The sequence below is a fragment of the Salvelinus fontinalis genome, chromosome 31 (assembly GCF_029448725.1).
Source record: "Salvelinus fontinalis isolate EN_2023a chromosome 31, ASM2944872v1, whole genome shotgun sequence".
Classification (NCBI taxonomy): Eukaryota; Metazoa; Chordata; class Actinopteri; order Salmoniformes; family Salmonidae; genus Salvelinus; species Salvelinus fontinalis.
In genome coordinates this window covers 7,013,404-7,041,060 of record NC_074695.1, presented here as the reverse complement: position 1 = coordinate 7,041,060, position 27,657 = coordinate 7,013,404, and the positions used below count along the sequence as shown (strand labels likewise).

General features: G+C 45.3%; 1 protein-coding gene across 1 annotated transcript in view; it reads right to left on the bottom strand.

The window, feature by feature from the left end:
• LOC129829468 (XK-related protein 7-like) overlaps nt 1–27,657 on the bottom strand; it is a 123,362-nt gene that overhangs the window by 10,623 nt on the left and 85,082 nt on the right. The window contains exon 2 of the mRNA XM_055891167.1: nt 15,988–16,181. Within this exon, the coding sequence (XP_055747142.1) occupies nt 15,988–16,181 (194 nt within the window). The remainder of the gene's footprint in view (nt 1–15,987; nt 16,182–27,657) is intronic.

Below are 27,657 nucleotides of genomic sequence, written 5' to 3'. Positions count from 1 at the left end.
AACGGCTATTTACATATTCCGCATTATGACGCTTTTTTGGGGGGGGGGGTTTGGCAATGTCAGTCTGTCATTGTCATATTAACATCTCCATCAGTGCCATCAGTATTTTCCTTCCAAATTGTCTCTCTAATCTTCTGCCTTTGTATGCTGACAGACTTGTGGCGCTATGCTCTCTGCGATGTTTGATTCGATTAAGATTGGCTCTGCTCGTCGTGCTTGCTCAGTCCAAGGATGGCGTTGTCGGTGTGTGTGTGTGTTTGTGTGTGAAGCGCTTTCCGTCCATAGCTAATTAAGAGATCTCTGCATCTATCTGGATCGGGTCCAAATGGCGAAGGAGTGTGTGTGTGTGTGTGTGTGTGTGTGTGTGTGCGTGTGTGTGTGTGTGTGTGTGTGTGTGTGTGTGTGTGTGTGTGTGTGTGTGTGTGTGTGTGTGTGTGTGTGTGTGTGTGTGTGTGTGTGTGTGTGTGTGTGTGTACAGTGCATAAGGAAAGTATTCAGACCCATTGACTTTTTCCACATTTTGTTACATTACAGCCTTGTTCTAAAATGTATGAAATATTTTTTTTCTCTCATCAATCTACACACAATACCCCATAATGACAAAATGAAAACAGGTTTTAAAAATAGAAAACAGAAATACCTTATTTACATAAGTATTCAGAACCTTTGCTATTAGCTCAGGTGCATTCTGTTTCCATTGATCATCCTTGAGATGTTTCTACAACTGGACTGGAGTCCACCTGTGGTAAATTCAATTGATTGGACATGATTTGGAAAGGCACACACCTGTCTATATAAGGTCCCACAGTTGACAGTGCATGTCAAAGTAAAAACCAAGTCATGAGGTCGAAGGAATCGAACTCCAGGCTGTAGTGACGCCACAACACTGCGATGCAATGCCTGAGACCGCTGCCTGAGACCGCTGCCTGAGACCGCTGCCTGAGACCGCTGCCTGAGACCGCTGCCTGAGACCGCTGCCTGAGACCGCTGCCTGAGACCGCTGCCTGAGACCGCTGCCTGAGACCGCTGCGCCACTCTGCCTCCATCATTCTTAAATGGAGGAAGTTTGGACCAACCAAAACTCTTCCTAGAGCTGGCCGCCCGGCCAAACTGAGCTATTGGGGTGGAGAAGGGCCTTGGTCAGGGATGTGACCAAGAACCTGACAGAACTCCCGAGCTCCTCTGTGGAGAATGGGAGAATCTTCCAGAAGGACAAACATCTCTGCAGCACTCCACCAATCAGGCCGTTATGGTAGAGTGGCCAGACGGAAGCCATTCCTCAGTAAAAGGTACATGACAACCTGCTTGGAGTGTGCCAAAAGGCACCTAAAGGAATCTCAGACCATTAGAAACAAGATTCTCTGGTCTGATGAAACCAAGATTGTACTCTTTGGCCTGAATGCCAAGTGTCATGTCTGGAGGAAACCTGGCACTATCCCTACGGTGAAGCATGGCGGTGGTGGCAGCAGCATGCTGTGGAGATGTTTTTCAGCTGCAGGGACTGGGAGACTAGTCAGGATCGAGGGAAAGATGAACCGAGTAGAGTACAGAGAGATCCGTGATGAAAACCTGCTCCAGAGCGCTCAGGACCTCAGACTGGGGCGAAGGTTCACCTTCCAACAGGACAACGACCCTAAGCACACAGCCAAGAGAACCCAGGGGTGGCTTCGGGACAAGTTTCTGAATGTCCTTGAGTGGCCCTGCCAGAGCCCGGAATTGAACCCGATCGAACATCTCTGGAGAGACGTGAAAATAGCTGTGCAGCGATGCTCCCCATCCAACCTGACAGAGCTTGAGAGGATCTGCAGAGAAGAATGGGAGAAACTTCCCAAATACAGGTGTGCCAAGCTTGTAGCGTCATACCCAAGAAGACTAGAGGCTGTAATCGCTGCCAAAGGTGCTTCAACAAAGTACTGAGTAAAGAGTTTGAATACTTATGTAAATATGATATAATTATTTAGTTTTTTTGGTAAATTTGCAAAAATGTCAAAAACTTTTTGCTTTGTCATTATGGGGTATTGTGTGTATATTGATGAAGGGAAAAAAACGACTTAATCAATTATAGATTAAGGCTGTAACAACAAAATGTGGAAAATGTCAAGGGGTCTGAATACTTTCCGAATGCACTGTGTGTGGTGTGTGTGTGTGTCCAAATGGAAGAAAGATTCCTAACTCAGTAAAAAGTGATGGAATCACCTACTCACATATTGAACAAGACTCCTGAGAGCTCTACCACATATTGAACAAGACTCCTGGGAGCTCTACCACATATTGAACAAGACTCCTGGGAGCTCTACCACATATTGAACAAGACTCCTGGGAGCTCTACCACATATTGAACAAGACTCCTGGGAGCTCTACAACATATTGAACAAGACTCCTGGGAGCTCTACCACATATTGAACAAGACTCCTGGGAGCTCTACAACATATTGAACAAGACTCCTGGGAGCTCTACAACATATTGAACAAGACTCCTGGGAGCTCTACCACATATTGAACAAGACTCCTGGGAGCTCTACCACATATTGAACAAGACTCCTGGGAGCTCTACCACATATTGAACAAGACTCCTGGGAGCTCTACCACATATTGAACAAGACTCCTGGGAGCTCTACCACATATTGAACAAGACTCCTGGGAGCTCTACCACATATTGAACAAGACTCCTGGGAGCTCTACCACATATTGAAAAAGACTCCTGGGAGCTCTACAACATATTGAACAAGACTCCTGGGAGCTCTACCACATATTGAACAAGACTCCTGGGAGCTCTACAACATATTGAACAAGACTCCTGGGAGCTCTACCACATATTAAACAAGACTCCTGGGAGCTCTACCACATATTGAACAAGACTCCTGGGAGCTCTACCACATATTGAACAAGACTCCTGGGAGCTCTACCACATATTGAACAAGACTCCTGGGAGCTCTACCACATATTGAACAAGACTCCTGGGAGCTCTACCACATATTGAACAAGACTCCTGGGAGCTCTACCACATATTGAACAAGACTCCTGGGAGCTCTACAACATATTGAACAAGACTCCTGGGAGCTCTACCACATATTGAACAAGACTCCTGGGAGCTCTACCACATATTGAACAAGACTCCTGGGAGCTCTACCACATATTGAACAAGACTCCTGGGAGCTCTACCACATATTGAACAAGACTCCTGGGAGCTCTACCACATATTGAACAAGACTCCTGGGAGCTCTACCACACATTGAACAAGACTCCTGGGAGCTCTACCACATATTGAACAAGACTCCTGGGAGCTCTACCACATATTGAACAAGACTCCTGGGAGCTCTACCACATATTGAACAAGACTCCTGGGAGCTCTACCACATATTGAACAAGACTCCTGGGAGCTCTACCACATATTGAACAAGACTCCTGGGAGCTCTACCACATATTGAACAAGACTCCTGGGAGCTCTACCACATATTGAACAAGACTCCTGGGAGCTCTACCACATATTGAACAAGACTCCTGGGAGCTCTACCACATATTGAACAAGACTCCTGGGAGCTCTACCACATATTGAACAAGACTCCTGGGAGCTCTACCACATATTGAACAAGACTCCTGGGAGCTCTACCACATATTGAACAAGACTCCTGGGAGCTCTACCACATATTGAACAAGACTCCTGGGAGCTCTACCACATATTGAACAAGACTCCTGGGAGCTCTACCACATATTGAACAAGACTCCTGGGAGCTCTACCACATATTGAACAAGACTCCTGGGAGCTCTACCACATATTGAACAAGACTCCTGGGAGCTCTACCACATATTGAACAAGACTCCTGGGAGCTCTACCACATATTGAACAAGACTCCTGGGAGCTCTACCACATATTGAACAAGACTCCTGGGAGCTCTACCACATATTGAACAAGACTCCTGGGAGCTCTACCACATATTGAACAAGACTCCTGGGAGCTCTACCACATATTGAACAAGACTCCTGGGAGCTCTACCACATATTGAACAAGACTCCTGGGAGCTCTACAACATATTGAACAAGACTCCTGGGAGCTCTACCACATATTGAACAAGACTCCTGGGAGCTCTACAACATATTGAACAAGACTCCTGGGAGCTCTACCACATATTAAACAAGACTCCTGGCAGCTCTACCACATATTGAACAAGACTCCTGGGAGCTCTACCACATATTGAACAAGACTCCTGGGAGCTCTACCACATATTGAACAAGACTCCTGGGAGCTCTACCACATATTGAACAAGACTCCTGGGAGCTCTACCACATATTGAACAAGACTCCTGGGAGCTCTACCACATATTGAACAAGACTCCTGGGAGCTCTACCACATATTGAACAAGACTCCTGGGAGCTCTACCACATATTGAACAAGACTCCTGGGAGCTCTACCACATATTGAACAAGACTCCTGGGAGCTCTACCACATATTGAACAAGACTCCTGGGAGCTCTACCACATATTGAACAAGACTCCTGGGAGCTCTACCACATATTGAACAAGACTCCTGGGAGCTCTACCACATATTGAACAAGACTCCTGGGAGCTCTACCACATATTGAACAAGACTCCTGGGAGCTCTACCACATATTGAACAAGACTCCTGGGAGCTCTACCACATATTGAACAAGACTCCTGGGAGCTCTACCACATATTGAACAAGACTCCTGGGAGCTCTACCACATATTGAACAAGACTCCTGGGAGCTCTACAACATATTGAACAAGACTCCTGGGAGCTCTACCACATATTGAACAAGACTCCTGGGAGCTCTACCACATATTGAACAAGACTCCTGGGAGCTCTACCACATATTAAACAAGACTCCTGGGAGCTCTACCACATATTGAACAAGACTCCTGGGAGCTCTACCACATATTGAACAAGACTCCTGGGAGCTCTACCACATATTGAACAAGACTCCTGGGAGCTCTACCACATATTGAACAAGACTCCTGGGAGCTCTACCACATATTGAACAAGACTCCTGGGAGCTCTACCACATATTGAACAAGACTCCTGGGAGCTCTACCACATATTGAACAAGACTCCTGGGAGCTCTACCACATATTGAACAAGACTCCTGGGAGCTCTACCACATATTGAACAAGACTCCTGGGAGCTCTACCACATATTGAACAAGACTCCTGGGAGCTCTACCACATATTGAACAAGACTCCTGGGAGCTCTACCACATATTGAACAAGACTCCTGGGAGCTCTACCACATATTGAACAAGACTCCTGGGAGCTCTACCACATATTGAACAAGACTCCTGGGAGCTCTACCACATATTGAACAAGACTCCTGGGAGCTCTACCACATATTGAACAAGACTCCTGGGAGCTCTACCACATATTGAACAAGACTCCTGGGAGCTCTACCACATATTGAACAAGACCCCTGGGAGCTCTACCACATATTGAACAAGACTCCTGGGAGCTCTACCACATATTGAACAAGACTCCTGGGAGCTCTACCACATATTGAACAAGACTCCTGGGAGCTCTACCACATATTGAACAAGACTCCTGGGAGCTCTACCACATATTGAACAAGACTCCTGGGAGCTCTACCACATATTGAACAAGACTCCTGGGAGCTCTACCACATATTGAACAAGACTCCTGGGAGCTCTACCACATATTGAACAAGACTCCTGGGAGCTCTACCACATATTGAACAAGACTCCTGGGAGCTCTACCACATATTGAACAAGACTCCTGGGAGCTCTACAACATATTGAACAAGACTCCTGGGAGCTCTACCACATATTGAACAAGACTCCTGGGAGCTCTACAACATATTGAACAAGACTCCTGGGAGCTCTACAACATATTGAACAAGACTCCTGGGAGCTCTACCACATATTGAACAAGACTCCTGGGAGCTCTACCACATATTGAACAAGACTCCTGGGAGCTCTACCACATATTGAACAAGACTCCTGGGAGCTCTACCACATATTGAACAAGACTCCTGGGAGCTCTACCACATATTGAACAAGACTCCTGGGAGCTCTACCACATATTGAACAAGACTCCTGGGAGCTCTACAACATATTGAACAAGACTCCTGGGAGCTCTACCACATATTAAACAAGACTCCTGGGAGCTCTACCACATATTGAACAAGACTCCTGGGAGCTCTACCACATATTGAACAAGACTCCTGGGAGCTCTACCACATATTGAACAAGACTCCTGGGAGCTCTACCACATATTGAACAAGACTCCTGGGAGCTCTACCACATATTGAACAAGACTCCTGGGAGCTCTACAACATATTGAACAAGACTCCTGGGAGCTCTACCACATATTGAACAAGACTCCTGGGAGCTCTACCACATATTGAACAAGACTCCTGGGAGCTCTACCACATATTGAACAAGACTCCTGGGAGCTCTACCACATATTGAACAAGACTCCTGGGAGCTCTACAACATATTGAACAAGACTCCTGGGAGCTCTACCACATATTGAACAAGACTCCTGGGAGCTCTACCACATATTGAACAAGACTCCTGGGAGCTCTACCACATATTGAACAAGACTCCTGGGAGCTCTACCACATATTGAACAAGACTCCTGGGAGCTCTACCACATATTGAACAAGACTCCTGGGAGCTCTACCACATATTGAACAAGACTCCTGGGAGCTCTACCACATATTGAACAAGACTCCTGGGAGCTCTACCACATATTGAACAAGACTCCTGGGAGCTCTACAACATATTGAACAAGACTCCTGGGAGCTCTACCACATATTGAACAAGACTCCTGGGAGCTCTACCACATATTGAACAAGACTCCTGGGAGCTCTACCACATATTGAACAAGACTCCTGGGAGCTCTACCACATATTGAACAAGACTCCTGGGAGCTCTACCACATATTGAACAAGACTCCTGGGAGCTCTACCACATATTGAACAAGACTCCTGGGAGCTCTACCACATATTGAACAAGACTCCTGGGAGCTCTACCACATATTGAACAAGACTCCTGGGAGCTCTACCACATATTGAACAAGACTCCTGGGAGCTCTACCACATATTGAACAAGACTCCTGGGAGCTCTACCACATATTGAACAAGACTCCTGGGAGCTCTACCACATATTGAACAAGACTCCTGGGAGCTCTACCACATATTGAACAAGACTCCTGGGAGCTCTACCATATATTGAACAAGACTCCTGGGAGCTCTACAACATATTGAACAAGACTCCTGGGAGCTCTACCACATATTGAACAAGACTCCTGGGAGCTCTACCACATATTGAACAAGACTCCTGGGAGCTCTACAACATATTGAACAAGACTCCTGGGAGCTCTACCACATATTGAACATGACTCCTGGGAGCTCTACAACATATTGAACAAGACTCCTGGGAGCTCTACCACATATTGAACAAGACTCCTGGGAGCTCTACCACATATTGAACAAGACTCCTGGGAGCTCTACCACATATTGAACAAGACTCCTGGGAGCTCTACCACATATTGAACAAGACTCCTGGGAGCTCTACCACATATTGAACAAGACTCCTGGGAGCTCTACCACATATTGAACAAGACTCCTGGGAGCTCTACCACATATTGAACAAGACTCCTGGGAGCTCTATCACATATTGAACAAGACTCCTGGGAGCTCTACCACATATTGAACAAGACTCCTGGGAGCTCTACCACATATTGAACAAGACTCCTGGGAGCTCTACCACATATTGAACAAGACTCCTGGGAGCTCTACCACATATTGAACAAGACTCCTGGGAGCTCTACCACATATTGAACAAGACTCCTGGGAGCTCTACCACATATTGAACAAGACTCCTGGAAGCTCTACCACATATTGAACAAGACTCCTGGGAGCTCTACCACATATTGAACAAGACACCTGGGAGCTCTACCACATATTGAACAAGACTCCTGGGAGCTCTACCACATATTGAACAAGACTCCTGGGAGCTCTACCACATATTGAACAAGACTCCTGGGAGCTCTACCACATATTGAACAAGACTCCTGGGAGCTCTACCACATATTGAACAAGACTCTTGGGAGCTCTACCACATATTGAACAAGACTCTTGGGAGCTCTACCACATATTGAACAAGACTCCTGGGAGCTCTACCACATATTGAACAAGACTCCTGGGAGCTCTACCACATATTGAACAAGACTCCTGGGAGCTCTACCACATATTGAACAAGACTCCTGGGAGCTCTACCACATATTGAACAAGACTCCTGGGAGCTCTACCACATATTGAACAAGACTCCTGGGAGCTCTACCACATGGACTATTTCTATGATGAAAAAACATCTAACAAACCAAAACCTGCAGAAGAAACACAGCGGAACCTGGAAATACCATCCAACACAACACTGAGTGAGTAATGTTCAGTCTGAACCTACTTCTGAAGGCTAAAATTCAAAAACAAATAAATCTCTAGGTGATTTTATTATATGAAACTTAATAAATAAGGCTACTAAGCTGCCAAGCTGCTAGGACAGAACGGACCGGGCTGCCACTTCAATTAGCACTGAAGTGTGAAGTGAGAGGTGTGAATTCTTTAGCCTAACAATGGCAGGAGAATTTCACAGCCCCCCCCCCCCCACCACCCCCTCCACCCAAATGCAGAGGCCTTTGAAGCCCCCATTGGCTTATCCCTGTAGAGAGGTCATTACAATACAGTACCCCATGGATATTAAAAATAACACTGCACGGAATAAACAAAAAAAAGCTCCTCAACAGACACCATTTGCTGACTGATACAAAGAGGGGAACGTAAGCAACTTAATTTTCCACACAGACCATCCCCTGGCGTGACACAGTGCTATATTAACACAGACCATCCCCTGGCGTGACACAGTGCTATATTAACACAGACCATCCCCTGGCATGGTGCTATATTAACCAGACCATCCCCTGGCATGACACAGTGCTATATTAACCAGACCATCCCCTGGCATGACACAGTGCTATATTAACCAGACCATCCCCTGGCATGACACAGTGCTATATTAACACAGACCATCCCCTGGCATGACACAGTGCTATATTAACCAGACCATCCCCTGGCATGACACAGTGCTATATTAACCAGACCATCCACTGGCACAGTGCTATATTAACCAGACCATCCCCTGGCATGGTGCTATATTAACCAGACCATCCCCTGGCATGGCATAGTGCTATATTAACCAGACCATCCCCTGGCATGACACAGTGCTATATTAACCAGACCATCCCCTGGCATGACACAGTACTATATTAACCAGACCATCCCCTGGCATGACACAGTGCTATATTAACCAGACCATCCCCTGACATGACACAGTGCTATATTAACACAGACCATCCCCTGGCATGGCACAGTGCTATATTAACCAGACCATCCCCTGGCATGACACAGTGCTATATTAACCAGACCATCCCCTGACATGGCACAGTGCTATATTAACCAGACCATCCCCTGGCGTGACACAGTGCTATATTAACACAGACCATCCCCTGGCACAGTGCTATATTAACCAGACCATCCCCTGGCACGACACAGTGCTATATTAACCAGACCATCCCCTGGCATGGCACAGTGCTATATTAACCAGACCATCCCCTGGCATGGCACAGTGCTATATTAACCAGACCATACCCTGGCATGGCACAGTACTATATTAACCAGACCATCCCCTGGCATGGCACAGTGCTATATTAACCAGACCATCCCCTGGCATGACACAGTGCTATATTAACACAGACCATCCCCTGGCATGACACAGTGCTATATTAACCAGACCATCCCCTGGCATGGCACAGTGCTATATTAACCAGACCACCCCCTCTCATGGCACAGTGCTATATTAACACAGACCATCCCCTGGCATGGCACAGTACTATGTTAACCAGACCATCCCCTGGCATGGCACAGTGCTATATTAACACAGACCATCCCCTGGCATGACTTCCTGTTAACATTATAGGACTGGTGTGTGTTCCTGTTAACATTATAGGACTGGTGTGTGTTCCTGTTAACATTATAGGACTGGTGTGTGTTCCTGTTAACATTATAGGACTGGTGTGTGTTCCTGTTAACATTATAGGACTGGTGTGTGTTCCTGTTAACATTATTGGACTGGTGTGTGTTCCTGTTAACTTTATTGGACTGGTGTGTGTTCCTGTTCATTAACATTATTGGACTGGTGTGTGTTCCTGTTAACATTATAGGACTGGTGTGTGTTCCTGTTAACATTATTGGACTGGTGTGTGTTCCTGTTTATTAACATTATTGGACTGGTGTGTGTTCCTGTTAACATTATAGGACTGGTGTGTGTTCCTGTTAACATTATTGGACTGGTGTGTGTTTCTGTTCATTAACATTATTGGACTGGTGTGTGTTCCTGTTAACATTATAGGACTGGTGTGTGTTCCTGTTAACATTATAGGACTGGTGTGTGTTCCTGTTAACATTATGGGACTGGTGTGTGTTCCTGTTAACATTATAGGACTGGTGTGTGTTCCTGTTAACATTATAGAACTGGTGTGTGTTCCTGTTAACATTATTGGACTGGTGTGTGTTCCTGTTAACATTATAGGACTGGTGTGTGTTCCTGTTAACATTATAGGACTGGTGTGTGTTCCTGTTAACATTATAGGACTGGTGTGTGTTCCTGTTAACATTATAGGACTGGTGTGTGTTCCTGTTAACTTTATTGGACTGGTGTGTGTTCCTGTTAACATTATAGGACTGGTGTGTGTTCCTGTTAACATTATTGGACTGGTGTGTGTTCCTGTTAACATTATTGGACTGGTGTGTGTTCCTGTTAACATTATAGGACTGGTGTGTGTTCCTGTTAACATTATGGGACTGGTGTGTGTTCCTGTTAACATTATTAGACTGGTGTGTGTTACTCATTATTGGACTGGTTCTGATGTTATGTTCTGAGTCTGATCATGTATTACACCCCACTGCTGAACTGCCATCCTAATTAAAAGGGCTTATTCTCTTGAATTAATAATAAAAGTTTGCTCAGTTGATATGGCTGTGTCTTTCTTTAATACCATACTTGAGATAGAGTCTATTTCGCAAGTTGAAGCATACCTGATGTGAAATGGCTAGCTAGTTAGCGGTGGTGTGTGCTAATAGCGCTTCAATCGATGACGTCACTCCCTCTGAGACCTTGAAGTAGTTGTCCCACTTGCTCTGCAAGGCCCGCTGCTTTTGTGGAACGATGGGTAACGATGCTTCGAGGGTGGCTGTTATCGATGTGTGCAGAAGGTCCCTGGTTTGAGCCCGGGTCGGGGCGAGGAGAGGGGCGGAAGCTAAACTGTTACACTGAGAAGGCAGCTGCAACACAACATTCTAAAATGTAATTGTCAACAGTCCATAGGGTCGCGACTCAATTGTCATTGTCAAATTAGGGTCCCCGGTCAAAACTAGTTGAGAACCGTTGTCCTAGAGCACACAAAAAACTATACATACCTCGGCTTAAACATCAGCGCCAAAGGTAACTTCCACAAAGCTGCGAACGAGCAGAGAGACAAGGCAAGAAGGGCCTTCAATGCCATCAAAAGGAACATAAATTCTAAATACCAATTAGGATCTGGCAAAAACATTATTGAATCAGTTATAGAAGCCATTGCCCTTTATGGTTGTGAGGTTTGGGGTCTGCTCACCAACTAAGAATTCACAAAATGGGACACAAACCAAATTGAGACTGCATGCATATTTCTGAAAAAATATCCTCTGTGTACAACGTAGAACACCAAATAATGCATGCAGAGCAGAATTAGGCCGATACCCGCTATTTATCAAAATCCAGAAAAGAGCCGTTAAATTTTACAACCACCTAAAAGGAAGCGATTCCCAAACCTTCCATAACAAAGCCATCACCTACAGAGAGATGAACCTGGAGAAGAGTCACCTAAACAAGCTGGTCCTGGGACTCTGTTCACAAACACAAACAGAGCCCACAGAGCCACAGGACAGCAACACAATTAGACCCAAGCAAATCATGAGGAAACAGAAGATAATAACTTAACACATTTGAAAGAATTTACAAAAAACACTGAGCAAACTAGAATGCTATTTGTCCCTAAACAGAGAGTACACCAGAGAGTACACAGTGGCAGAATACCTGACCACTGTGACTGACCCAAACTTAAGGAAAGCTTTGACTATGTACAGACTCAGTGAGCATTGCCTTGCTATTGAGAAAGGCCGCCGTAGGCAAACCTGGCTCTCAAGAGAAGACAGGCTATGTGCACACTGCCCACAAAATGAGGTGGAAACTGAGCTGCACTTCCTAACCTCCTGCCAAATGTATGACCATATTAGAGACACATATTTCCCCCAGATTACACAGATTCACAAAGAATTAGAAAACAAATCCAATTTTGATAAACTCCCATATCTATTGGGTGAAATACCACAGTGTGCCATCACAGCAGCAAGATTTGTGACCTGTTGCCACAAGAAAAGGGCAACCAGTGAAGAACAAACACCATTGTAAATACAACCCATATTTATGCTTATTTATTTTCCCTTTTATATTGTAACTATTTGCACATCATTACAACACTGTATATAGACATAATATGACATTTGAAATGTCTATTATTTTGTAACTTTTGTGAGTGCCAATATTTACTGTGAATTTTTTATTGTTTATTTCACTTTTGTTTATTATATATTTTACTTGCTTTGGCAACGTCAACATATGTTTCCCATGCCAATTAAGCACTTAAAACCTGTTATGGCTGCACGCTGAATATTGAAAAAACTGGAAAATGTGTGCACATTTTCAAACGGCCTCCTAAGAAACTTTTTATTTTCCAATATGCATATATTTACTACTGTTGGATAGATAACAGTCTGTAGTTTCTAAAAAGGTTTGAATTGTTTCTCTAAGTCGAACAGAAATATTTTTACAGCCATTTTCCCAGCCGAATTGGGTTTTCCAAAATGCGATGTGTCTCTTTAAGACCTTCTCTATAAAAGGCCATTTGACTTGGGACGATAGAGACACGTCACAGGCGTTCTTCAGACTGTAATGCGGAAGTGAGAATTGAAAGGAGTCGAATATCTCGTCCCTGGACTGAATAACACAACTTCTTGTGAGACCTGCGCAGTTAAAAAAAAAATCCGGGCGCGAAGGATAATTTGCTCTCGGCTTCTGGAACAAGGTAGATAACGTTGAATATGATGCCTGACTACGATATTATTTGATACATGTCACAAAATCATCCTAAAGTATGTTTTTTCAATATACTTTAATTATATTATTGCAATTTATTCTGGACTTTAGATGTGAAACGACGGAAGAATTTTTTGAAGAAATGCTTTCTAGCGCAGCAATGCTATCGTGCTAGCTAACCAAAGAGGGAAATAATTCGTTCTGGAACCCAACTAAAGACTCTACTGGACATTGGACCCCGTTACAACATTCTGATGGAGTACCAAGAAAGATAAGACCCAATTTGGGATGCTTTTTCATATATATGTCGAACTGTTGAATGCTAACTCTGCTAACTGTGCTAGGCTAGCGCTTGACTAGAATCAATGCTGCCTTATGCTAGCTTATGATGTTAGCTAATATAACGATATATTGTGTTTTCGCTGTAAAACACTTCAAAAATCGGAAATGTTGGCTTTATTCACACGATATCTGTCTTTCATTAGTTATCCACCATATGTTTTTCTGAAATGTTTTATGAGGTGTAATTAGTAGCCGACGTTGGTGTATGTATTTTCTCTGGCTACTCCCGGCTGGATTCAGACTCAAGCTATGTATTAGCATTTTTGGGTAGCATCAATGTAAAACTGATTTATAGCTAAAATATGCACTTTTTATGAACAAAACATAGATTTATTGTGTAACATGTTATATGACTGTCATCTGAGGTCGTTTTTTCTGGGCTCTTTAGGTTGGTTTTAGTTTATTTCGGTTGGTTGTGCATGCTACTTCAATCATAATTCATACTTCATAATCATAATTCATACGTGTCTGTCCACTTTTGTATTTGGTGGTGAGCTAACATAAATATATGTGGTGTTTTCTCTGTAAAACATTTAAAAAATCGGACATGTTGGCTGGATTGACAAGATGTTTATCTTTCAAATGCTGTATTGGACTTGTTAATGTGTAAAAGTTAAATATTTTTAAAAAATAGATTTTGAATTTCGCGCCCTGCAGGGGTGTCATTTTCGGTCCGAGGTCGGGCTTGCACCCCAAACAGGTTAAATTGAATTGAGAGACGAGAGAAAGACACAAGATAGAGAGACGAGAGATATGAGAGAGAGACGAGAGAGAGCGAGACGAGAGCGAGATGAGAGAGAGATGAGAGAGAGACGAGAGAGAGAGAGAAAGAGAGACGAGAGAGAGGGAGAGAGAGATGAGAGCGAGACGAGAGAGAGAGACACGAGAGAGACGAGAGAGAAAGAGAGAGAGAGACGAGAGAGAGAGAGAAAGAGAGAGGGAGATGAGAGAGAGAGCTCACAAACACAAACAGACCCCACAGAGCCCCAGGACAGTAACACAATTAGACCCAACCAAATCATGAGAAAACAAAAAGATAATTACATGAATCAACAACAAAAAACAGAGCAAACTGGAATGTTATTTGGCCCTAAACAGAGACTGAGGCAGAATACCCGATTACTGTGACTGACCCAAAATGTGATAACTAGCTCTCCGAACATCTCATTCCAAAATCGTGGGCATTAATATGTAATTGCCGCAGCAGGAAAATAATCCTGCAGCAACAGGATATGTGAATTATTCTGTGGATTCATGGATATTTTTGTTGGGGGTTGATACATTTTTTGTTAGGGCAAATCAAATCAAAATATTTGTGAGTGTAATGCTTACTGTTCATTTCTGATTATTTCTTGTTTAGTTCACTTGCTTTGGCAATGTACACATATGTTTCCCATGTCAATAAAACCCTTTGAATTGAATTGAGAGAGAGATAAGAAAGAGAGATGAGAGAGAGAAACAAGAGAGAGATGAGTGAGAAAGAGAGATGAGAGAGAGAGAGATGAGTGAGAGAGCGAGACGATAGAGAGGGAGAGAGAGAGATGAGTGAGATGAGTGAGAAAGAGAGATGAGAGAGAGAGAGAGAGAGAGCGAGACGATAGAGAGGGAGAGAGAGAGATGAGTGAGATGAGTGAGAAAGATAGATGAGAGAGAGAGAGAGATGAGAGAGAGAGCGAGACGATAGAGAGGGAGAGAGAGAGAGAGAAATGAGTGAGATGAGTGAGAAAGAGAGATGAGAGAGAGAGAGAGCGAGACGATAGAGAGGGAGAGAGAGAGAGAGAGATGAGTGAGATGAGTGACAAAGAGAGATGAGAGAGAGAGAGAGAGCGAGACGATAGAGAGGGAGAGAGAGAGAGAGAGAGAGAGAGAGAGAGAGAGAGAGAGAGAGAGAGAGAGAGAGATGAGAGAGCGAGCGAGACGATAGAGAGGGAGAGAGAGAGAGAGAGATGAGTGAGATGAGTGACAAAGAGAGATGAGAGAGAGAGAGAGAGAGAGAGAGAGCGAGACGATAGAGAGGGAGAGAGAGAGAGAGAGAGAGAGAGAGAGAGTATGTCTTGGCTGAGGGGGTGGGGGGGACAGGAGACTCAGTATCTCGAGATTTAAAACATCAGACGATTATGCAAGATATTTCTTGAACTAGCTAATAAGATAGATAACTAATGCAAAATCTGTGAAATAGACACCAACAGGGAGAAAGGGGGAACAAGAAATGGAGAGAGAGAGAGAGAGAGAGAGAGAGAGAGAGAGAGAGAGAGAGAGAGAGAGAGAGCTAGAGAGAGAGAGAGAGAGAGAGAGCGAGAGAGCCTCTGAATTGAATTGAGAGAGGGAGAGAGCTAGCCAGCCAGCCACACGCACACACACACACACACGGACGCACACGCACACACACTTCACACATCCCCACTGCACACAGAGACGCCTCCTCACCCTGCAGTGGCAGGACGTGGTTGGCATGTATCATGATGCTGAGTTGTAGCACCAGCTGAGGAGCGCTCTTCAGGAAGGCCTCCAGCAGCCTCAGCATGGTGATGTCAGCACACTCACACATCAACCTCCAGTGGAAGTGACCGCGGTCGCCGTGCCAACTGGTCTGGGCACCCAGGTAGAGGGCGTGGACATACCTGTAGAGGAGGAAATGGGATGAGTGTCAGTTGATCAGTCTGTCAATCAGTCAGTCGAGCAGGTCGATCGATTAATCAGTCAACTAACCAATCAGCCAACCGACTAATCAATCAAAATGTATTTACATAGAGCACTTAACAAAACAGTCACAAAGTGCTTTACGTTAACCCTGCCTGGTCCCAGACACGTTCAGGGCCTGGTCCCAGACAGGTTCAGGGCCTAGTCCCAGACAGGTTCAGGGCCTGGTCCCAGACAGGTTCAGGGCCTAGTCCCAGACAGGTTCAGGGCCTGGTCCCAGACAGGTTCAGGGCCTGGTCCCAGACAGGTTCAGGGCCTGGTCCCAGACAGGTTCAGGGCCTGGTCCCAGACAGGTTCAGGGCCTGGTCCCAGACAGGTTCAGGGCCTGGTCCCAGACAGGTTCAGGGCCTAGCCCCAGACAGGTTCAGGGCCTAGCCCCAGACAGGTTCAGGGCCTAGTCCCAGACAGGTTCAGGGCCTAGTCCCAGACAGGTTCAGGGCCTAGTCCCAGACAGGTTCAGGGCCTAGTCCCAGACAGGTTCAGGGCCTAGCCCCAGACAGGTTCAGGGCCTAGCCCTAGACAGGTTCAGGGCCTGGTCCCAGACAGGTTCAGGGCCTGGTCCCAGATAGGTTCAGGGCCTGGTCCCAGACAGGTTCAGGGCCTAGTCCCAGACAGGTTCAGGGCCTAGCCCCAGACAGGTTCAGGGCCTAGTCCCAGACAGGTTCAGGGCCTAGTCCCAGACAGGTTCAGGGCCTGGTCCCAGACAGTTTCAGGGCTTAGTCCCAGACAGGTTCAGGGCTTAGCCCCAGACAGGTTCAGGGCCTAGTCCCAGACAGGTTCAGGGCCTAGTCCCAGACAGGTTCAGGGCCTAGTCCCAGACAGGTTCAGGGCCTAGTCCCAGACAGGTTCAGGGCCTGGTCCCAGACAGGTTCCAGTCTACAGACAATCAGACCAAACACTCCACAGTCAGCATGCAGCCAGGCAGGAAACTCACATGGTCACACAGAGGAAATCTACACCACTGCAAATAATGTGCTTTGCTTTCAGGGATGTCTCTTACTCTTACCTGCCTGTCTTTACTACAATAGCCAGCAGCAACTCACTTTACCTACTGCTCTCTCTCTCTCTCTCTGCTGCCAGTGAGCTTAACTGTAGCTCTGCCAGCTTCAGACCAGCTCTGGGGCCAGCTTCAGACCAGCTGCAGCTTTCTGAAAGGCAGCAGTAGGCTAGGCCAGGGCCCTGTTTGAGCTGTTTGAGTCAGGTGCGCCCCCGTGAGAGTTAGCTGCGTTCCAAAGCATTTCTACAGACAAAGGAATTCTCTGGTTGAAACATTATTGAAGATTTATGTTAAAAACATCCTAAAGATTGATTCTATACATCGTTTGACATGTTTCTACGAACTGTAATGGAATTATTTGACTTTTTGTCTGGCCTGCGCATCATCAATTTGGATTTTGGAACTAAACGCGCGAACAAAAAGGAGGTATTTGGACATAAAATATGGGCGTTTTCGAACAAAACAAACATTTATTGTCGAACTGGGATTCCTTGGAGTGCATTCTGATGAAGATCATCAAAGGTAAGTGAATATTTATAATGCTATTTCTGACTTCTGTTGACTCCAACATGGCGGATATCTCTTTGGGTTGATTGGGCTCTGAGCGCTGAACTCAGATTATTGCATGGTGTGCTTTTTCAGTAAAGCTTTTTTGAAATCTGACACAGCGTTTGCATTAAGGAGAAGTTTATCTAAAGTTCCATGCATAACACTTGTATTTTCATCAACATTTATAATGAGTATTTCTGTAAATTGATGTGGCTCTCTGCAAAATCACCGGATGTTTTGGAAGCAAGACATTACTGAACGTAATGCCCCAATGTAAACTGAGATTTTTGGATATAATTATGAACTTTCTCAAACAAAACATACATGTATTGTGTAACATGAAGTCCTATGAGTGTCACCTGATGAAGATCATCAAAGGTTAGTGATTCATTTTATCTCTATTTCTGCCTTTTGTGACTCCTCTCTTTGGCTGGAAAATGGCTGTGTTTTTCTGTGGCTATGTACTGAGCTAACATAATCGTTTGGTGTGCTTTCGTCGTAAAGCCTTTTTGAAATCTGACATGTTGGCTGGATTCACGACACGTTTATCTTTAAAATGGTGTAAAATACTTGTATGTTTGAGGAATTTTAATTATGAGATTTCTGTTGTTTGAATTTGGCGCCCTGCACTTTCACTTGCTGTTGTCATATCGATCCCGTTAGCAGGATTTCAGCCGTAAGAAGTTATCTTACCTCATTTGCACTCACTGTATATAGACTTTCTTTTTTCTTTTTTTTCTACTGTATTATTGACTGTATGTTTTGTTTATTCCATGTGTAACTCTTTGTAGTTGTTTGTGTCGAACTGCTATCCTTTATCTTGGCCAGGTCGCAGTTGTAAATGAGAACTTGTTCTCAACTAGCCTACCTGGTTAAATAAAGGTGAAACATATGTATTTCTTTTTTAAATCCCCCTCACCGTCTCCTCCAGGAGTCTGATCCTCTCCTCTATGGCTCTGTTCTTCTCCTGCTCTTTCTCCTGTTGAAGTTGTCTCACCACAGTCCAGAGTGCAGATATGTCTCTCTCCACCTCCAGCTCTCTGGGTCTGGTTGAGGGGTAATGTTGAGCTGGGCAATTTTTTTTGTGCTGACTGGAGTGTGTTTACCTGCTGTTCCAGCTCCACCTGCCTTACCTCCAGCTGGGTGAATTTATCCTTCATTTCAATGAGGGAGTAGTACTCTGTGCTGGGTGGTTGACTTTCCGTTTACGATTGCTCGTCTATGGGTTTGTTAAACTTCTTCTACATTCATTTCACATTTCCACAAACTTCAAAGTGTTTCCTTTCAAATGGTACCAAGAATATGCATATCCTTGCTTCAGGGCCTGAGCTACAGGCAGTTAGATTTGGGTATGTCATTTTAGGAGAAAATTGGGAAAAAAAGGGTCCGATCCTTAAGAGGTTTTAATGTGAGTCTGGAAGGAGAGTTTACAGTCTAGCCAGACACCTAGGTATTTGTAGTTGTCCACATATTCTAAGTCAGAACCGTCCAGAGTAGTGATGCTAGTTGGGCAGGCGGGTGCGGGCAGCGAACGGTTGAAAAGCATGCATTTGGTTTTACTAGCGTTTAAGAGCAGTTGGAGGCCACGGAAGGAGTGTTGTATGGCATTGAAGCTCGTCTGGAGGTTAGTTAACACAGTGTTGATGGCGAATGGCGAGTGAGTGAGAACAACCCATTGGAGAGCTGGCAACCCCTGCAGAGAAGCCAGCAGAACAGCCCACCTCAGCCCCTGACCAAAGCCTCGACATCACAACAGGACAGACAAATGAAGACCCCAAGCCTAGGGGATCTCACCCCCTCTAAGCCCCCCCCTGTCAGCCACTCTGATAGCCTTCCTGACAACCCCACCACACCCACTGAGGACATACACAAGCCACAGATTGTACTCCTCATGGACTCAAACAGGAAATATATACAAGAAAATTTACTTTTTCCTAAACACACAGTGTCTAAACACTGGTGTCCAAACACCCAGCGCACCATAGACCTTCTGTCTGAGGACCAACTAGGGTCACCTAGCCACATAATAATAATAATAATAATAATACACATAGGCACAAACCACCTGAGAGCACAGCAGGAAAGGGTGGCCACAGCACTGAAGGGAGTGATTGAAAAAGCTTCTTCTACTTTCCCCAACGCACAAGTGGTTATCTCCACCCTGCTACCACGAAAAGACTTCCACCCTGCTACCATACAGCGGGTAAACGCAAGTATTTCCCGTGACTGTGCTTCCAAAAACAAATGTCTACCTGACCCACCACTCCACCCTGGACTTGAACAGCCTTTTACGACCAGGTCCACCTCTATAAGGCCGAAGTGCCCACCAGTTCATATCATGTCCTGTACATGTGTTTTCTCCATGCTGAGATGTTCTGTTCATCACCTAGCAAATTAGCTGCAAACTGTTGAATCACGTTTGACATGTAGGCAAATACTATTCCACTGGGCACACACCGGTTGAATCAACATGGTTTCAACGTCGTTTCAATGGAATTACGTTGGACCAACGTGGAATAGACGTTGAAATTAATCAGTTGTACACTTGACGAGGTATCCCCCTTTTCCCTTATCTTACCTTACAGGTATCCCCCTTTTCCCTTACCTTACAGGTATCCCCCTTTTCCCTTACCTTACAGGTATTCCCCTTTTCCCTTACCCCCATTTCCCATGTAGATGACAACGGAGAGAGGGTAGGATAGTTTTGAGAAAACAAAATACTGATTGAGATGGACATTACAACCTATCTCAGACTGCGCCTTACCCACCACCACAAGGCCCAGCAAAAGAGAAGAGAAGAGTCAGTAGACTACATTACACTGAGGACTCGGTAGTCTACATTACACTGAGGACTCAGTAGTCTACATTACACTGAGGACTCAGTAGTCTACATTACACTGAGGACTCAGTAGTCTACATTACACTGAGGACTCAGTAGTCTACATTACACTGAGGAGTCAGTAGTCTACATTATACTGAGGAGTCAGTAGTCTACATTACACTGAGGACTCAGTAGTCTACATTACACTGAGGAGTCAGTAGTCTACATTATACTGAGGACTCAGTAGTCTACATTACACTGAGGAGTCAGTAGTCTACATTACACTGAGGACTCAGTAGTCTACATTACACTGAGGAGTCAGTAGTCTACATTATACTGAGGAGTCAGTAGTCTACATTACACTGAGGACTCAGTAGTCTACATTACACTGAGGAGTCAGTAGTCTACATTACACTGAGGAGTCAGTAGTCTACATTACACTGAGGACTCAGTAGTCTACATTACACTGAGGACTCAGTAGTCTACATTACACTGAGGAGTCAGTAGTCTACATTACACTGAGGAGTCAGTAGTCTACATTACACTGAGGAGTCAGTAGTCTACATTACACTGAGGAGTCAGTAGTCTACATTATACTGAGGAGTCAGTAGTCTACATTATACTGAGGAGTCAGTAGTCTACATTATACTGAGGAGTCAGTAGTCTACATTACACTGAGGAGTCAGTAGTCTACATTATACTGAGGAGTCAGTAGTCTACATTATACTGAGGAGTCAGTAGTCTACATTATACTGAGGAGTCAGTAGTCTACATTACACTGAGGAGTCAGTAGTCTACATTACACTGAGGAGTCAGTAGTCTACATTACACTGAGGAGTCAGTAGTCTACATTATACTGAGGAGTCAGTAGTCTACATTATACTGAGGAGACAGTAGTCTACATTACACTGAGGAGTCAGTAGTCTGCATTATACTGAGGAGTCAGTAGTCTGCATTACACTGAGGAGTCAGTAGTCTGCATTACACTGAGGAGACAGTAGTCTACATTACACTGAGGAGTCAGTAGTCTACATTACACTGAGGAGTCAGTAGTCTGCATTGTATTGAAAGGATTTACACATGTAGAAAAGCTCTTTTGATTTGCTCTCGTCTCTGTGTTTCAGTCGGCCAGTCTCAAAATGTCCTCCGTCTCCACGGAGGATCATTCTATGCCTCAGCAGGTTCCTGTTAATGGAATGGTATTGGTGTGAGTCGGGCGTTTTGAACTTGGCCGACTGGCTTGTCAGGTGAATCAATGGCTGGTGTTCTGAAGAGAGGAGAGGAGACCTCCGTGTACAGAAAGGGGATTTGTTCTTGCAGCGTGCAGCATCACGTGCTGTAGCCACGGATGAGAGACCTTCCTCAGTGGGAAGAACTGGGCGAAACTGGTTCTAACAAAAATGATTTGTGAATTCCATGTTCTAACAAAAATGATTTGTGAATTCCATATTCTAACAAAAATGATTTGTGATATCTATATTCTAAAACCTATTCTAAAACCTATTCTAACACCTATTCTAAAACCTATTCTAAAACCTATTCTAAAACCTATTCTAAAACCTATTCTAAAACCTATTCTAAAACCTATTCTAAAACCTATTCTAACAAAATGGTCCACAGAGTTGACATCTGAAGGCGCATGCACACAACATTCCTCTGGAGATAAAAGATAGGAACATGAATGAGTGAGTACCCATCTGTCTGTCTGTCTGTCTGTCTGTCTGTCTGTCTGTCTGTCTGTCTGTCTGTCTGTCTGTCTGTCTGTCTGTTTCTCTGTCTGTCTGTCTGTTTCTCTGTCTGTCTGTCTGTCTGTCTGTCTGTCTGTTTCTCTGTCTGTCTGTCTGTTTCTCTGTCTGTCTGTCTGTCTGTCTGTCTGTCTGTTTCTCTGTCTGTCTGTTTCTCTGTCTGTCTGTCTGTCTGTCTGTCTGTCTGTCTGTCTGTTTCTCTGTCTGTCTGTCTGTTTCTCTGTCTGTCTGTCTGTCTGTCTGTCTGTCTGTCTGTCTGTCTGTTTCTCTGTCTGTCTGTCTGTTTCTCTGTCTGTCTGTCTGTCTGTCTGTCTGTCTGTCTGTCTGTTTCTCTGTCTGTCTGTCTGTTTCTCTGTCTGTTTCTCTGTCTGTCTGTCTGTTTCTCTGTCTGTCTGTCTGTCTGTCTGTCTGTCTGTCTGTCTGTCTGTCTGTCTGTTTCTCTGTCTGTCTGTCTGTTTCTCTGTCTGTCTGTCTGTCTGTTTCTCTGTCTGTCTGTCTGTTTCTCTGTCTGTCTGTCTGTCTGTCTGTCTGTCTGTCTGTCTGTCTGTTTCTCTGTCTGTCTGTCTGTTTCTCTGTCTGTTTCTCTGTCTGTCTGTCTGTCTGTCTGTCTGTCTGTCTGTCTGTCTGGCTGTCTGTCTGTCTGTCTGTCTGTTTCTCTGTCTGTCTGTCTGTCTGTCCGTCTGTCCGTCTGTCCGTCTGTCCGTCTGTCCGTCTGTCCGTCTGTCCGTCTGTCTGCCTGTCTGCCTGTCTGCCTGTCTGTCTGTCTGTCTGTCTGTCTGTCTGTCTGTCTGTCTGTCTGTCTGTTTCTCTGTCTGTCTGTCTGTCTGTCTGTCTGTCTGTCTGTCTGTCTGCCTGCCTCTCTGCCTCTCTGCCTCTGTCTGTCTGTCTGTCTGTCTGTCTGTCTGTCTGGCTGCCTGTCTGCCTGTCTGCCTGTCTGTCTGTCTGTCTGTTTCTCTGTCTGTCTGTCTGTCTGTCTGTCTGTCTGTCTGTCTGTCTGTCTGTCTGCCTGCCTCTCTGCCTCTCTGCCTCTGTCTGTCTGTCTGTCTGTCTGGCTGCCTGTCTGCCTGTCATTCCAAGCTGGCTGGTATTGTATGGAGCTGTCAGACTTTCCGGCTGTGGATGATTGACAAGACGGAGTATCCAAGGATCTTCTCCCTAATGTGAACCTGTCAGTCTGTCTGTCTGTCTCTCTGTCAGTCTGTCACCCTCGAAGCTGAGCCACGTACATAACAGCCTGCCGGAGCTCCCACTGCTGACGCTCGGGATACCACTCTCCATGCCCGTAGATCCAACTGCTATAGCTCTCAGTACTACACAGCTGAAAAATGATCTCTCACATCTACAGCTTATAAATGTAGCTCAACGTGATCCACCTCTCTTTGCTACATCAATTAACCCCTACCCTTACCCTAACCTTAATCAAACTGACAGTGATATACATTACGTTCCACTGTAACACCGAACTGACAGTGATATTCATTACGTTCCACTGTAACACCAAACTGACAGTGATATTCATTACGTTCCACTGTAACACCAAACTGACAGTGATATACATTACGTTCCACTGTAACACCAAACTGACAGTGATATACATTACGTTCCACTGTAACACCAAACTGACAGTGATATACATTACGTTCCACTGTAACACCAAACTGACAGTGATATTCATTACGTTCCACTGTAACACCGAACTGACAGTGATATTCATTACGTTCCACTGTAACACCGAACTGACAGTGATATATATTACGTTCCACTGTAACACCAAACTGACAGTGATATTCATTACGTTACACTGTAACACCAAACTGACAGTGATATACATTACGTTCCACTGTAACACCAAACTGACAGTGATATTCACGAAGCTCCTTAGACAAAATTGTGTCGAGCCACAGATCTGGGGAAGGGTACCAAAAAATGTCTCCAGCATTGAAGGTCCCCAAGACCACAGTGACCTCCATCATTCTTAAATGGAAGAAGTTTGGAACCACCAAGACTCTTCCTAGAGCTGACCGCCGGGCAAACTGAGCAATCGAGGGAGAAGGACCTTGGTCAAGGAGGTGACCAAGAACTCAATGGTCACTCTGACAGAGCTCTAGAGTTCCTCTGTGGAGATGGGAGAACCTTCTAGAAGGACGACCACCTCTGCAGCACTCCACCAACCAGGCGTTTATGGTAAAGTGGCCAGACGGAAGCCACTCCTCAGTAAAAGGTACATGACAGCCCACATGGAATTTGCCAAATGGCACATAAAGACTCTCAGACCATGAGAAACAAGATTCTCTGGTCTGATGAAACCGAGGTTTAACTCTTTGGCCTGATATACATTACGCTCCACTATAACACCAATTACTATCAATACTTCAACCCCCAATACCACATCATCTCCCTCTGACAAAAAACTGCATAATACCAGGTATTACACATATACATACAGGCACAGACACAGACACAGGACAGATACCAGGTATCACACAGACACAGGACAGATACCAGGTATCACACAGACACAGGACAGATACCAGGTATCACACAGACACAGGACAGATACCAGGTATCACACAGACACAGGACAGATACCAGGTATCACACAGACACAGGACAGATACCAGGTATCACACAGACACAGGACAGATACCAGGTATCACACAGACACAGGACAGATACCAGGTATCACACAGACACAGGACAGATACCAGGTATCACACAGACACAGGACAGATACCAGGTATCACACAGACACAGGACAAATACCAGGTATCACACAGACACAGGACAGATACCAGGTATCACACAGACACAGGACAGATACCAGGTATCACACAGACACAGGACAGATACCAGGTATCACACAGACACAGGACAGATACCAGGTATCACACAGACACAGGACAGATACCAGGTATCACACAGACACAGGACAGATACCAGGTATCACACAGACACAGGACAGATACCAGGTATCACACAGACACAGGACAGATACCAGGTATCACACAGACACAGGACAGATACCAGGTATCACACAGACACAGGACAGATACCAGGTATCACACAGGAACAGGGCAGGTTGTAGGACCCTGGGGAGCAGCAGCCATCCTCTCTGCAGATGTACAGAAGACAGGGGATGAGAACATGCAGGTGGCAGCCGGCTCGGATGAGGATGAGGGAGTGACGAGTGACGACACCCACCACGTTCTCTGTCTTTCTCTACTGCTGTCTCTCTCTTCTGTCCCTCTCCTTCTATCCCTTCCTTTCCCTGTCGTCCTCTTATCCCCCTCTCCCCCTATCCTTGCTCAAGCCACCTCTCCCCCCTCTCTCCCTATCCCAGGTCAAGCCATCTCTCTCTCTCTCTCTCTCTCTCTCTCTCTCTCTCTCTCTCTCTCTCTCTCTCTCTCTCTCTCTCTATCCTTGCTCAAGCCACCCCCCCCTCTCTCTGTCTCTTTCGTTTCTCAAGCTACCTCTCCCTCTACCCCTCTCTCTCCCTATCCTTGCTCAAGTCACCTCTCCCCCCCCTCTCTCTCTCTTTTGTTTCTCAAGCTACCTCTCCCTCTACCTCTCTCTCTCCTTGTCCTTGCTCAAACCACCTCTCCCTCCCTCTCTCTCTTTCGTTTCTCAATCTACCTCTCCCTCTGTCCCTCTCTCTCCCTCTGTCCCTCTCTCTCCCTCTGTCCCTCTCTCTCCCTATCTTTCTTTGGTGATTTGATGAGGGAGTGACGGTATGTCAGTGTTTGTTTAAAATGAACATTTATACTTGTTAGGCCTGAATGATGATGATGACATTATTAGAAAGAGAGAGATGGCCGAGTTCTGAGAGGGGGAATAGAGAGGGAGAGAAGAGGAGAGGAGGGGATGGAGAGAAAGAGAGAGGGAGAGGAAGCGACATAGGGAGAGAGAGAGCGAGAGAGAGCGAGAGAGAGAGCGAGAGAGAGCGAGAGAGAGAGCGAGAGAGAGCGAGAGAGAGAGCAAGAGAGAGCGAGAGAGAGAGAGAGAGAGAGCGAGAGAGAGCGAGAGCGAGCGAGAGAGCGAGAGAGTGAGAGAGAGAGGGAAAGGGAGGGAAAGGGAGCCATGACTACATGGAACTCTATTCCTCATCAGGTAACTGATGCAAACAGTAGAATCAGGTTTTTTTTTTACTTGTAAAAATACACCTTAAAGAACAGAAGGGGACTGTGAAGAGACACACACAGGTACACACACAAACGCTAGCACACACACGCTACATAAATATTGTTGTATGGTGCTAGTATACATGTTGTATTGTAGACATGTAGTGTGGTGTAGTAATGTTATATGATGTACTGTTTAATATTTTGTTATATATGTAATGTAAGTGCCTTAATGTGTTTGGATCACAGGAAGAGTAGCTGCTGCCTTGGCAGGAACTAATGGCGATCCATAATAAACCCCAGGAAGAGTAGCTGCTGCCTTGGCAGGAACTAATGGGGATCTATAATAAACCCCAGGAAGAGTAGCTGCTGCCTTGGCAGGAACTAATGGAGATCCATAATAAACTCCAGGAAGAGTAGCTGCTGCCTTGGAAGGAACTAATGGGGATCCATAATGAACCCCAGGAAGAGTAGCTGCTGCCTTGGCAGGAACTAATGGGTATCCATAAAAAAAAACCAGGAAGAGTAGCTGCTGCCTTGGCAGAAATGCTATACTGGATGATCTGAACCAACAGCCGTGGCAGATGAATGCTAAACTGGATGGTCGGAACCAACAGCCGTGGCAGATGAATGCTAGACTGGATGGTCTGAACCAACAGCCGTGGCAGATGAATGCTAAACTGCATGGTCGGAACCAACAGCCGTGGCAGATGAATGCTAGACTGGATGGTCTGAACCAACAGCCGTGTCAGATTAATGCTATACTGGGTGGTCTGAACCAACAGCCGTGGCAGATGAATGCTATGTTGGATGGTTTGCATGTATTCTTATTTCTGAGCTCTAAGTACTCTCTCTCTCTCTCTCTCTCTCTCTCTCTCTCTCTCTCTCTCTCTCTCTCCTCTCTCTCTTTCTCTCTCCTCTCTCTCTTTCTCTCTCTTTCTCTCTTCCACACTCTCTGTCTGCTCTTCCTCTCATCTTCCCTCACTCCCTACCTGCCCATCACTCTCTTTCTCTCTCTCCCTCTCAATTTATTTCAATTCAAAGGGCTTTATTAGCATGGGTAACATGTGTTTACATTGCCAAAGCAAGTGAAATAGCTAATAAACAAAAGTGACAAACAATAATAAAAAAAATAACAGTAAACATTACACTCACAACTCTCTCTCT